Source organism: Monodelphis domestica, chromosome 6, assembly GCF_027887165.1.
Source record: "Monodelphis domestica isolate mMonDom1 chromosome 6, mMonDom1.pri, whole genome shotgun sequence".
In the NCBI taxonomy this organism is placed as follows: domain Eukaryota; kingdom Metazoa; phylum Chordata; class Mammalia; order Didelphimorphia; family Didelphidae; genus Monodelphis; species Monodelphis domestica.
The window spans coordinates 152665392-152678128 of record NC_077232.1 but is presented as its reverse complement, the minus strand read 5'-3'; the positions used below and the strand labels follow the sequence as shown (position 1 = coordinate 152678128).

The 12737-nt window shown below is 31.2% G+C and overlaps 1 protein-coding gene across 1 annotated transcript in view; it reads left to right on the top strand.

Annotated features, from left to right (window-relative positions):
• Positions 1 to 502: 502 nt before the first annotated feature.
• The window catches only part of TECRL (trans-2,3-enoyl-CoA reductase like), a 143709-nt gene continuing 131474 nt past the window's right edge, over positions 503 to 12737 (top strand). The window contains exon 1 of the mRNA XM_001368254.5: positions 503 to 795. Coding sequence (XP_001368291.2) covers positions 562 to 795 — 234 coding nt within the window. The 5' untranslated portion in view covers positions 503 to 561. The remainder of the gene's footprint in view (positions 796 to 12737) is intronic.

Here is a 12737-nt window from a genome sequence, read left to right as displayed (position 1 = left end):
AGTTCTGCCTCTCTAACATTGTCCATCTAATCACTGGCAAATCACTTTACATTTCAGTCTGCTCAGATAACTCTAAGCCTATATACATTACACACAGATCGTTTTTTGGTCATTTAAATTTTGACATTAGAAATTCCACACATGATTGAAATCATAGATGAGGATGATACTGATAATCTCCTGCACACGGACATGTTAGAACCACTTAAGCACCCTCAAATTAGAAATGGCATGCATTCACTGTTTTTAATACTGTTCGTGCCCCAGAAGTTCAGTAATGAGCTGTCAAATTTTAAGGAACTAAGATAAAAGATCAAAGCAAAAAGGGTTGTTTCAATGCTGGTAAAGAAACCTTTATAACATCGGAGCAATTCATAACACCATGTTATATATAGAAATAGATCAGTCATTGTTTTCAGGTCTGCTAAATAAAACTAGCCTCTTGAAATGGCATGCCACTTGACCTTTGGGGGTTTCATCAGCTCTATTTAACTGTTGCAAAGGGAACACATTTGGAAGTGTCCCGTGTTGACAGGGCAGACTCGCCTGCTAGCTTTCACAATGCTCAAAAGGAGCAAGCCTTCTGCTACCGAGAGAAAGAAGGAGCTATTTACCCATGGAACTACCCAGCCTATGCTGAAGAATGACATGAAGAATTTTCATTCCTTGTCACAACTTGTTCTCTCTGCTGGTGCACTGAAACCAACTCCAGCAGTCAAACATTCTAAAACGACTTACTTTGAGATAGAAATCCTTGATGCCCAAAACAGAAAGCAGATATGTATTGTGGACAAGGTGAGTTTTGTTTTTTTTTTTTTAATTCTCATTAGGGCTATTTGATTTCTCAGTTAAAAGAGTAGTGTCCTTCTCTAAAAATAGTTTAAATTCTGTTTTATTTTTACATTAAGTGGAACCCAAGTTTTATTATTTATAAAGAAAGTAACAGTGATTCATGATATAAATATACATTTATTTTTAAATATTATCTAATAATTTGGTCCTGATTTATATGATTTGAGATATGACTGATTATTAGCCACAGGCAAAATTTCTGAAATTAATAACATTTCTATACTTTTCTGTACATCAAGGTTCTTTTCCAAATTCATATCTTTTAAAAAATAATTACCCAGCATTGCATAGTTCAATCCAATGAGCCTCCCTACCATTCACTAATGCTTGTTGCTTTAAGATACTCTTATTATTTAAAAAATTGAACCACAATGTTATTTGGATTCTACCACTACAACTTGGCAAAGGGTGCTTTTTGACATTTTCTGTGTGGGAATGGGTAAGTTGGTTAAGAGGGAATACCCACTACCTTCCACTATTACATTCCACATCTACTTCAAAGTCACAGTGCAAAAGGTAATGGTGTGGTTTTAATCTATATAATGCAGAACATTTCTAAATGTTTCAACATATTCAGCTTAAAAGGTGTTTTATTACGAAAGCATAAACTCCATTTCAGCTTTGAAAAAGAATATATGAAAAATAAAATTGAATTTTGAAAATTTAAGGATATGACTGAAAGAAAAATAAGTCAAAATATTCCTTCAATCACTAAACATATTAGGGCAAACAATAATGCAAATGATAGTCATTTCTGGTGGAATTCCTTCAGCAATTAAGAATTCAGATGGTTATTAAGGAAGGAAAGATGGATCTATCTAATTCTAATATCCTGTGCAGAGATTCATAAAGTGCACTTTTGCACTTATTACCCCTTATCAGTTTCCATGTTATTGTAACTCTTGTGTTTCCAAAGAAATAATGATGTGAATATAATAGAACAATATTTCTTAGTCGCTTATATACTATTATAAAGTGGTTAAAGCATTTCAAACATTCTCAGTTTCTTTTAAAATAATAAAAGTGAAGCATGGGAAGTCTTTGAGACAAAACCTAGAAGATTTCAGTTATAAAACTTCATGATTGAATGTTTGACTCCTATAAGATATAAGGAACAACTTTTCTTCTTTCAAGGCAAAATCACCTTCATGATCCTGTATAATGTTTTAGATAACTGACTAAATAAGATACTATTGGACAGTTTGTGAAAGATGGCTAAAATATTATTTGCATTAGAAATTTACTTTTTACATTTTGTGATATTTATATCTATTTTATCCTGGCATTAAAATAGAATTTTGAAGGTTTATATAGATTGAGAGATGACATCTTTTACAATGACCTACAGCTAGTGAATAAGAAGGGGGGGAAATCCAATATTTTTAAAAAGACAATTTGTGAAATGACTTTTAGTCTCACTTTTCAACTCCTCCTTTCTAATTACATAAAGAATATTCGTTTTTAACTTTAAAAATAATTTTAAAAGTTTGAATAAGATTTTAAATGGTAGAATTGAACAAAATAATCTCTTTATCAAAATCAAATAAATATGCTCTTTAAAATTATAAAAGAACAATCCCATTATCCTGATAATTTGCAGAAATAGCCTAATCATTATTATAGGCTATTGATTAGAAAACCCTGTATTATTAGAATCAGAATGAGAATGATTATTTTCTTCTCAGATTTATCTTATACATGTGAATGCAAGAATTGATAATCTTCAATTATGGTATGCTTTTCCACCAATATAGATCCATTTTTACTTGTCAGCCAAGTCTAAGGAAACCAACTAGTGACTCATTTAGTTTCAGAGGTGGAAGTTGTTCTAACGTCTTCTTTAACTTTGATAACTATGTATATATGAACATATACATATAGCTCTACAAATGTATTACTATGTACACATTATAATTAAACTTAATTGTGAGGATTCAAGTTTTGGGGCATTAAACATATATATGCTAAGTATCACGAATTTTCACAGTTTAAATGGGTATATAATCTTTTTTAATATCCTCTGAAATTCTCTCCGATGATATTACTTATAACCAGGGCAACAGCATCATATTTGAGTGATAGTTTTGAAGTAGAGGAATTCACACAATCAGACTGGGAATTAGTTGAACATTTTCTATTTTCATTGTTGCAGAACAGTGTTTTGTGATAAAAACCTTGTTGTCTTTCAATATTCTATTTGATCCATTTGTTTCCCTGGAAAAGAAATATTTTGTCTAAATTATCTCCTGACACCTAAAAGAATGGAGACAATTTAAGATTGCTTTAATTTTTACTCCTCAAAATGGCACTAAATAATTTAAAGTATATTTTATTATTTAAATTATAAGTATTAAAATTACTTAGATTTTACATAAATATATACATATATATATAATTTTTCAGTTAAATTTTTTTCTCCAAATAAAACTGTAACTTAAAAAATGAAAGAAAAGGGAAAGTGGAATGAAAAGTTGAAGTTAATGACAAATGCCAAGGATTAAATGGTGGACAGAAACAAATATATTCTGATTCTAAGTCTAATGTTCTTTCTACTATAGCAAGGTCCTTCATGCTCAGAGATTTAGTAACATTTTCATTACTGACTGAAATGTCTCTTTCAATTCAATAAATTCAAAAATAAGAAAAATATATATTATATTATCATCATTGCTTCAGGTATGAAAAGGACCTTAAAGACTGACTGGAAGAAGCCAAAACTAAACTTTGCAATAGTTTTGTTTTGTTTTTTTAAGTGCTAAGACATTTGTACTTTTCAAGAAGTATTAGTGTCACTTACATGTGAAATGGTAGAAAGATTAAGACTCTGAATCAAGTTTATGGCCTTCAAAACAAGTCCCTTGCTTATCAATTGGGCCAAAATGCCTCTACATCTTAGTATTTATGGATGCCATTTTGTTATTTGAGATTTCATACATTTGGAACTTAACTGTCTGTTCCTTATTACTTATTGCCATCAATTATGAAACACTACAAAAGAGTTTTAAGGCATGGTTGACCTTGGAGAATGAGATGGGTTTTTTGTTTGTATGCTTGTTTTTTAGGTAGGCTGTGATTTAGAAGTGGAGGGAACAACAACAAAATCGTCAAAATGGGATTATTGAGAAAGGACTGTGACACCAATCTTTCTGAAACAGAAGAGGAATTGGGAAAGACAGCTAAATATATTAAGACCTAAAGAATGGGGAAGGATTTAGGGGAATGTGAGGAGGTTAGAACAAATGGATTTTTATCATCAATAGTTTAATAGTGAATTATATTTTATTTCTGGACAAAGGGAGATCATAATAAAAGCATTTCATTATGTTTATCTGTTCACAGGCATATATGTGTGTCTTTATAAGAAACCACTGTAGGGTCTACTATTGTAGGAGAGTTTGACCAAATTAATATTTCATTATAGTTAGTCTATTCAGCACTCTTTTACTGGTTAAATTATAAATGAGATGTAGAATAAATCATATGTGTGTATAGATGGTTACACATATATGCATAATTATCTACATAATTTATTAACATAATTATTTATAGATGGCCATTTAATGTCTCAAAATAAACTAATTATATACTTTAGGTCAACTTTTTTTTAATTGAGTAAACAAAGGTTTTTAAGATATCCAACTCTTTGAGAAAACTGCATAGATAAGAGCTATAGCCAACCCTTGAAAAATTGTGACAAAGATTCCATATGCATTTATAAATAAATATAAAAACATAATATAAATAAATCAATTTTTGCATTTTAATCATATTGATAATAACACCTCCTTTTCTCCTCTCAGGCAAGCAATTCTTTTGAGTTCTCCTTTTAGTACCAAATCAAAATCCTACTTCTAAGATGACAGATTTATAAAACAGTTTATAGTAATAGAATAATATGTTATATTTCTCTAAGTATTATGTATTTCTATGGAATTATATCTTTGTCACTTTCCAATATCTCCTCCCTTTCTCTTATAGAATACTTCCATATAACTAATTAGTAAATTTAAGAAAAAATCATATATTAAATGTTTAACCTTTAACCTAATAGAAAGGGGTCATACTTCACTGTCACTCCTCTTAGATTATAATTAGACATAATGATCAGGAATCTGAAGTATTTCAATATTACTTTTCTTTATGTTATTGTGATCATTTTGGATAAGATTCTCCAGGTTCAACTTACTTCATTTCAGCATCTGTTCCTATAAGGCTTCCAAAATTTACCTTTAAAATCAATAATTTTAATATATTATAGGCTAATATCATTCAATTATATTTATAAACTATGATTCACTTTATTCAGTCATTCACCAATATATATTTTCTTCCAGTTACTTGCTACTATATAAACAATGTGTACACATACTGCCTTTATATATATGTGCATATATGTATGTTTATGCATATATGCATATATAAAGGCATATATACCTGTGTATATGCACACATGTGCATATATATATATATATATATATATATATATATATATATATATAAAGGCATATGTGTATACATGCTCATGTGTGTACTTATGTGCTTATACAACTTAAAAAAATTTGCTCAGAATAATTGGAGTAACATCTGGATGAAAGTATTAAGTAAGTAGACCAGTTCTTTAATATTTTTCATCAAGATGAGAAAAATTTATGATTATGGAATCATCCCAGGGCTTTCATTCCCAAATCATACCATATTGGGTTGTTGTCAATTTTGGCTAACCAGTAAGTCTAGCACTAAAAATATAGGACATAAATCCCTAACAACAGGCTTTGCGGGTGCACCATCTGGTGGCTACACTAAATACACAGTGTAAAATCCAAAGAAGTCCATATATTATAGAGAGAGGTAAATTATCTTTTAAAAAGTAATTAATACACTCTAAGAAAGAAGACATTTTGGGAAACTACATAAAATGTCCTTGGTAGTTGCTTTTATTTCACATATTTTTACTATGAAATTTATAACTCAAAAAACAATTAAATTTTTAACAATCAGGGAAATAATATGTGAATATATACATGTGATAAAAATGAATTATATGCATTAAAAACTACTTTAATTTCTGAATCAGTTGTTTGGCATTAGTAAATCAAAAGTTGGTTTCCAACATACATTTTAAAACTTCCTAATGGAAGACAGAGTCAAGATGACAGAGATGGTACATGAATCCATCTCATCTCTACCAAACGCCATTCAAAAAACTATGTTATGATGCCTTAGAATAAATTCTGAAGCAATATAACCCACAACAAAAGGTGAGGTGAAGTAATGTTTCAGCCCCAAATAACTTAGAAGGCTGGCAAAAGTAGCCTGGGTTGGATGGAAAGTAAATGAAGCTGTCAAGGCTGGCCCCACTTAGGCAACAGATGATGGCACATCTGAAGCACCATCAAAGGTTTCCAGAGTTCTCAGCCAAGATGGTAAGTGGAAATCAGACAACTTCTCATGGAGGTATTATAGAGGTCCCTTTGTGGTTCTTGGTGATAGACTCTTATTGAACTACCCAGACACAGATCCAGGAAGAAATCCTGGGCTGTGATCTCTGCTGGAAGAGAAGTACCAGGATATACAAGGGCTTGTGGCCACAGGAGACCTTAGTCATAGTTACAAGGTGAGAGTTGCTTATGGTTACCTTCACACTGGAACACAAAGTATTTTTTTTTAATTTTATTTAATTAGTTGATTTAGAATATTTTTGCACGGTTACAAGATTTATGTTCTTTCTCTGCCCTTTCCCAACCCCCCTCTCATAGCTGACATGCAATTCCACTGGGTTTTATATGTGTCTTTGATAACAAGCTATTTCAATATTATTGATATTTGCACTAGAGTGATCATTTAAAGTCTACATCCCAAATCATATCCCCATTGACTCATGTGATCAAGCAATTGGTTTTCTTCTGTATTTCTACTCCCACAGTTCTTCTTCTAAATGTGAATAGCATTCTTTCTCATAAATCCCTTCAAATTGTTCTGGATCATTGCATTGCTCATGTTTGATTGTACCATAGTCTATCAGTCTCTGTGTACAATTTTCTCCTGGTTCTGCTCCTTTCACTTTGTATCAATTTCTGGAGGTCATTGCAGTTCATATGGAATTTCTCCAGTTCATTATTCCTCTCAGCACAATAGTATTCCATCACCAACATATACCACAATTTGTTCAGCCATTTTCCAATTGGACAGCATCCCCTCATTTTCCAATTTTTTGTTACCACAAAAAGCTCAGCTATGGATATTCATGTAAAGGTCTCTTTTCTTATTATCTCTTTGGGGTACTAGCCCAGCAGTGCTATGGCTGGATCAAAGGGCAGACAGTCATTTAGCACCCTTTGGGCATAGTTCCAAATTGCCCTCCAGAATGGTTGGATCAATTCACAACTCTATAAGCAATGCATTAATGTACCAATTTTACCACATTCCCTCCAACATTTATTACTTTCCTTTGCTATCATGTTAGCCAATCTGCTAGGTGTGAGGTGATACCTCAAATTGTTTTGATTTGCATTTCTCTGATTATAAGAGATTTAGAAAACTTTTTCATATGTTTATTAGTAGTTTTGATTTTGTTATGTGAAAATTGCCTATTCCTGTCCCTTGCCCAGTTATCAATTGGGGAATGGCTTGATTTTTTGTACAATTGATTAAGCTCCTTATAAATTTGAGTAATTAGACCTTTGTCAGAGGTTTTTGTTATAAAGATTTTTTTTAATTTGTTGCTTCACTTCTAAGTGTGATTGCATTGGTTTTGTTTGTACAAAATCTTTTTAATTTGATGTAATAATTTTTTTTTACATTTTGTAATTTTTTCTAACTCTTGCTTGATCTTAAAATCATTCCTTTCCCAAAGATCTTACAAGTATAGTATTCTGTGTTCACCTAATTTACTTATAGTTTCCTTCTTTATATTCAATTCATTCCCCATCCTGAGTTTATCTTGGTGTAAGGTATGAGATGCTGATCTAAACATAATCTCTCCCATACTTTTTTTCCAATTTTCCCAGCTATTTTTGTCAAATAGTGGATTTTTGTTCCAAAAGCTGGGATCTTTGGGTTTATTATAGACTGTCTTGCTGAGGTCACTTATGCTAATTCTATTTCACTGATCCTCCATCCTGTCTCTTAGCCAGTACCATATTGTTTTGATGACCACTGCTTTTAAGTAAATTTTGAGATCTGGTACTGCTAGGCCTCCTTCCTTTACATTTTTTTCATTATTTCCCTGGATATTCTTGATGTTTTGTTCTTCCAAATGAACTTCATTATGTTTTTTTTTTTCTAATTTAGTAAAAAAGTTTTTTAGTAGTGTGATGGGTATGGCACTAAATAAGTAAATTTGTTTGGGTAGGAATGCCATTTTTATTATGTTAGCTCTTCCTACTCATGAGCAATTAATGCTTTTTCAATTATTTAGATCTTATTTTAATTGTGTGGAAAGTGTTTTGTAGTCGTGTTCACATATTTCCCATGTTTGTCTTGGCAGCTGGATTCCTAAGTATTTTATATTGCCTATGGTGGTTTTAAATGGAATTTCTCTTTCTAACTCTTGCTACTGAGATGTGTTGGAAATATTTAGAAATGCTGATGACTTATGTGGGTTTATTTTGTATCCTGTAACTTTGCTAACGTTGTTGATAATTTCCACTAGCTTTTTAGTTGATTCTCTGGGATTCTTTAAGTAGATCATCATATCATCTGCAAAGAGTGATAGCTTGGTCTCCTCACTGCCTCTTTTAATATCTTTCAATTTCTTTTCCTTCTCTAATTGCTACTGCTAGTGTTTCTAGTACAATGTTAAATAATAGAGGTGATATTGGGCATCCTTGTTTCACTCCTGATCTTCTTGGAAAGGCTTCTAGTTTATCCCCATTGTAGATGATACTTGCTGATGGTTTTAGATACATGCTGTGTATTATTCTCAGGAAAGGCTCTTCTTTTCCTATACTTTCTAATGTTTTCAATTGGAATGAATGTTGTATTTTGTCAAAGGATTTTTCTGCATCTATTGAGATAATCATGTGTTTTTTTGTTGGTTTGCTTGTTGATATGGTCAACTATGTGAAGTTTCCTAATATTGAACCATCCTTGCATTCCCGGTATTAATCCTACCTGATCATAATGAATAACCCTCATGATCACTTGCTGGAGTCTTTTTGCTAGTATTTTATTTAATATTTTTATATCTATGGTCATTAAGGAGATTTGTCTACAGTTTTCTTTCTTTGTTTTTATTTCCTGCCTGTCTTTGGATTCAGTACCCTAGTGAAGACTAGATTTGCCCCCCCTCCCCAATTGTAACAATGAGTATACTTAGCTCTTGATTGTGAATATTAAATTGTAATCCCCTCTCTATTTGTTGATTTAATCCCCCAAAATGTAAGCACAGCACTTGAAATTCAATGGGAAGATCTTTCCATGTTAGATCTCTCTCTCTCTCTGTTTCTTTCTCTGTCTCTGTCTCTCTGTCTCACTCTGTCTCTGTCTCTGTCTCTCTCTTTCTCTTTCTCCCTCCATCTCTCTCTCTCCTTTTCCTTCTTTTTCTCTCTTCCTTAAAATCTTCCCTCTATTGCAAAACAAACTACCATAAATTCCATTTGACTTTAGCAATTGATTTTTGGGATTTAGAAATTAAATCCCTGGTGACCAATTAAATATTCAATTCAACCATAAAATTAACAGTGTCATAAAAGGAATTTGGTAGAACTACTTCTTTGCTTATTCTGTCAAATAGTTTGGATAGTATTGAGATTAGTTGTTCTTTGAATGTTTGATAGAATTCACTTGTGAATCTATCAGACAGACCCTCGGGATTTTTTTCTTTTAGGGAGTTCTTTGATGGCTTGTTCAATTTATTTTTTCTGATATGGGAATATTTAAATATTCTATTTTGTTTTCTGTTAATCTAGGCAATTTATATTTTTGGAAATATTCATCCATATCACCTAGATTGCCATATTCATTGTCATATAATAGGGCAAAATAGTTTTTAATGATTTCCTTAATTCCTCTTCATTAGAGGTGAGGTTTCCCTTTTCATTTTGGATACTGTTATTTTGATTTTCTTCTTTCCTTTTTTATTAGATTGGCCAGTACTTTGTCTATTCTATTTGTTTTTTTTTTCAAAGTACCAGCTTCTAGTCTTATTTATTAATTCAATAGTTTTATTTTTTTTACTTTTGATCTTACTAATTTCTCCTTTAAATTTTAGGATCTCTAATTTTGTTTTAATATGGGGATTTTTAATTTGTTCACTTTCAAGATTTTTTAATTTGCATGCCCAATTCATTAACCTCTGAACTTCCTAATTTGTTAACATATGAACTCAAGGATATACATTTTCCCCTGAGTGCTGCTTTTGCTGCATTCCATAGATTTTGAAAGGATGTCTCATCATTGTCATTATCTTCAATGAAATTGTTAATTGTTTCTATGATTTGTTCTTTAACCAACCAGTTCTGGAGAATCATATTATTTAATTTCCAATTAATTTTTGATTTTTCTCTTCATGTACCATTATTAATTATTATTTTTATTGCATTATGATCTGAAAAGGTTATATTTATTATTTCTGATCTTTTGCACTTGTTTGACATGTTTTTATGTCCGAGCATGTGGTCAGTCTTTGTGAATGTATCATGTGCTGCTGAAAAGAAGGTGTATTCCTTTTTGTCCTGATTTATTTTTCTCCACACATCTATTAACTCTAATTTTTCTAAGATTTCATTCACATCTCTTACCTCTTTCTTATTTATTTTTTGGTTTGATTCATCTATATCTGATAGAGGAAGCTTCAGGTTTCCCTCCAGTATACTTTTATTATTTCCTCCTTTAACTTACTAGTTTCTTCATTAGAAATTTGTATGCTATAGCATTTGGTGTATATATGTTGAGTATTGATATTTCCTCATTGTCTATACTGCCTTTTATCAGGATGTAATTACCTTTCCTATCTCTTTTACTCAGATATATTTTTACTTTGGCTTTTGAAACCCAATAGATTTTGCAGCCATGTTATCTCCACAGATAAAGTATCAAACATGCTTCTTACATTACATAATCTTAGAAAAATTGAAAGCATATACATCCCCACAGCCACCTCTGAATGCAGCTACACAAGGAAACTTCAGTGCTCCCTTTGCCTCAGAGAACAACCGTGATTTTTTTAAACATTAGAGGAAAAGAAAAAAAATACTGGAAAATGAGAAAACAATAAAGAGACACAATAGATAATAACAATAGATAATTCTTTTGGTGACAGTGAAGACCAAAATACAGGCTTAGATAAAAAGAAAATCAATATTATAGCATCCAAAGTCTTCAAGAAAACTATAAGTTGATTTCAAGCCTAAAAGGAATTCATGGAGAATCTCAAAAAAGGGTGTTACAAATAAAATGAGAGGTAGAAAAAATTGGTAAAAGGAGTAAGAGCAATACAGTGAAATAATCATAAAAGATTCAACATTTTCATAAAGGAAACACAAAAAGATTGAAGAAATCATTCTCTTAAAAATAATTGGCCAATTGACAAGAGGGACAAAAATCCAATGAAGAACTCCTTATAAAACTGTATTGGCCAAATGTATAAAGATATTACAAAAATGTGCTAAAAGGAAGGATGTTGCAAAAGGCAGAATTGTACTTATGGGGGAAAAAACAAGTTCAAAATTTCAGTAAGGAAAAGAACTCTTTCCAAAGTAGAATTGGCCAAATGGAAAAAAGAAGGTTCAAAATCTTATTCAAGAAAATCATTACTTAAAATTAGAATTGGTCAAGTGAAAGTTAATGACCCATGAGGTATTGAGAAACAATAAAAGTCAGAAGAATGAAAAAGAAATGTGGAATATCTCATGGGGAAAACAACTGACTAGGAAAATGAATCCAGGAAAGATAATTTAAGGATTAGCTGAAAACTATGATGGGAAAAAAAAGTTTTGATACATCATCAAAGAAAACTAACCTCGTTTTCTAGAACCAGAGGCTAAATAGAAAGAAACCACCAATCACCTCCTGAAAGAGATCCCAAAAGGATAACTTCCAAGAAGATTATAAGTAAATTCCAGAAATTTAAGATAAAGTAGAAAATATTGTAAATGGCCAAAAAAGAAAATTCAAATATTGTGGAATCACAGTTAGGGTAAAAATGTGATCTAGGAGGTTCTACATTAAAAGTATCAGAAGGACTGAAATATATTCCAGAGTGCAAAAGAGCTAGAACTTCAACCAAGAATTACTTTCCCAGGAAAACTAAGCATACTCCTTCAGGATAAAATTAAAAAACAAACAAACAAACAAACAGAGATTTAATGAAACAGAGGACTTTCAAACATTCCTGAAGGAAAGATCAGTGATGAATGAAAAATTTGACTCTCAGACACAAGACTCAAGATAAATATGAAAATATAAACAGGACAAAAACACTATCTTAGACTTATGTGAAGATATCAGATTTGAATTAGAGGAGATAGTGTATCCATATGCATTCTATATACAGTTAATTAAGAGTAGAGACTCAATATCAAATTTTACTTTCATACAGATGATAGTTCCCAGTAATTCTTCTTCTTTTATCTCTTCATTTCATCTCTAATAAGCTCTAAAGATCTTTCTGATATTAAAAAAAGCCCTTACAGATATACTCAAGTAACATAATATGTCAAATAGTAAATTTGGGAAATATGTGGATATTTTAAATTTACTTTTTAATATTATGTTATATTACATTGATAGATCAATATAAATGGGCATTCCCTGCTTTAGTATGGGGTGTTTTATACCTCTTTGTCCTGGGTAATTTTTGCTTATGTTATTCAGAAATCCTTAAAAAAATATCCATGTATTTGACTAGAATCTCTCACTACATCCTTATTTGTTTCATAGGCAGC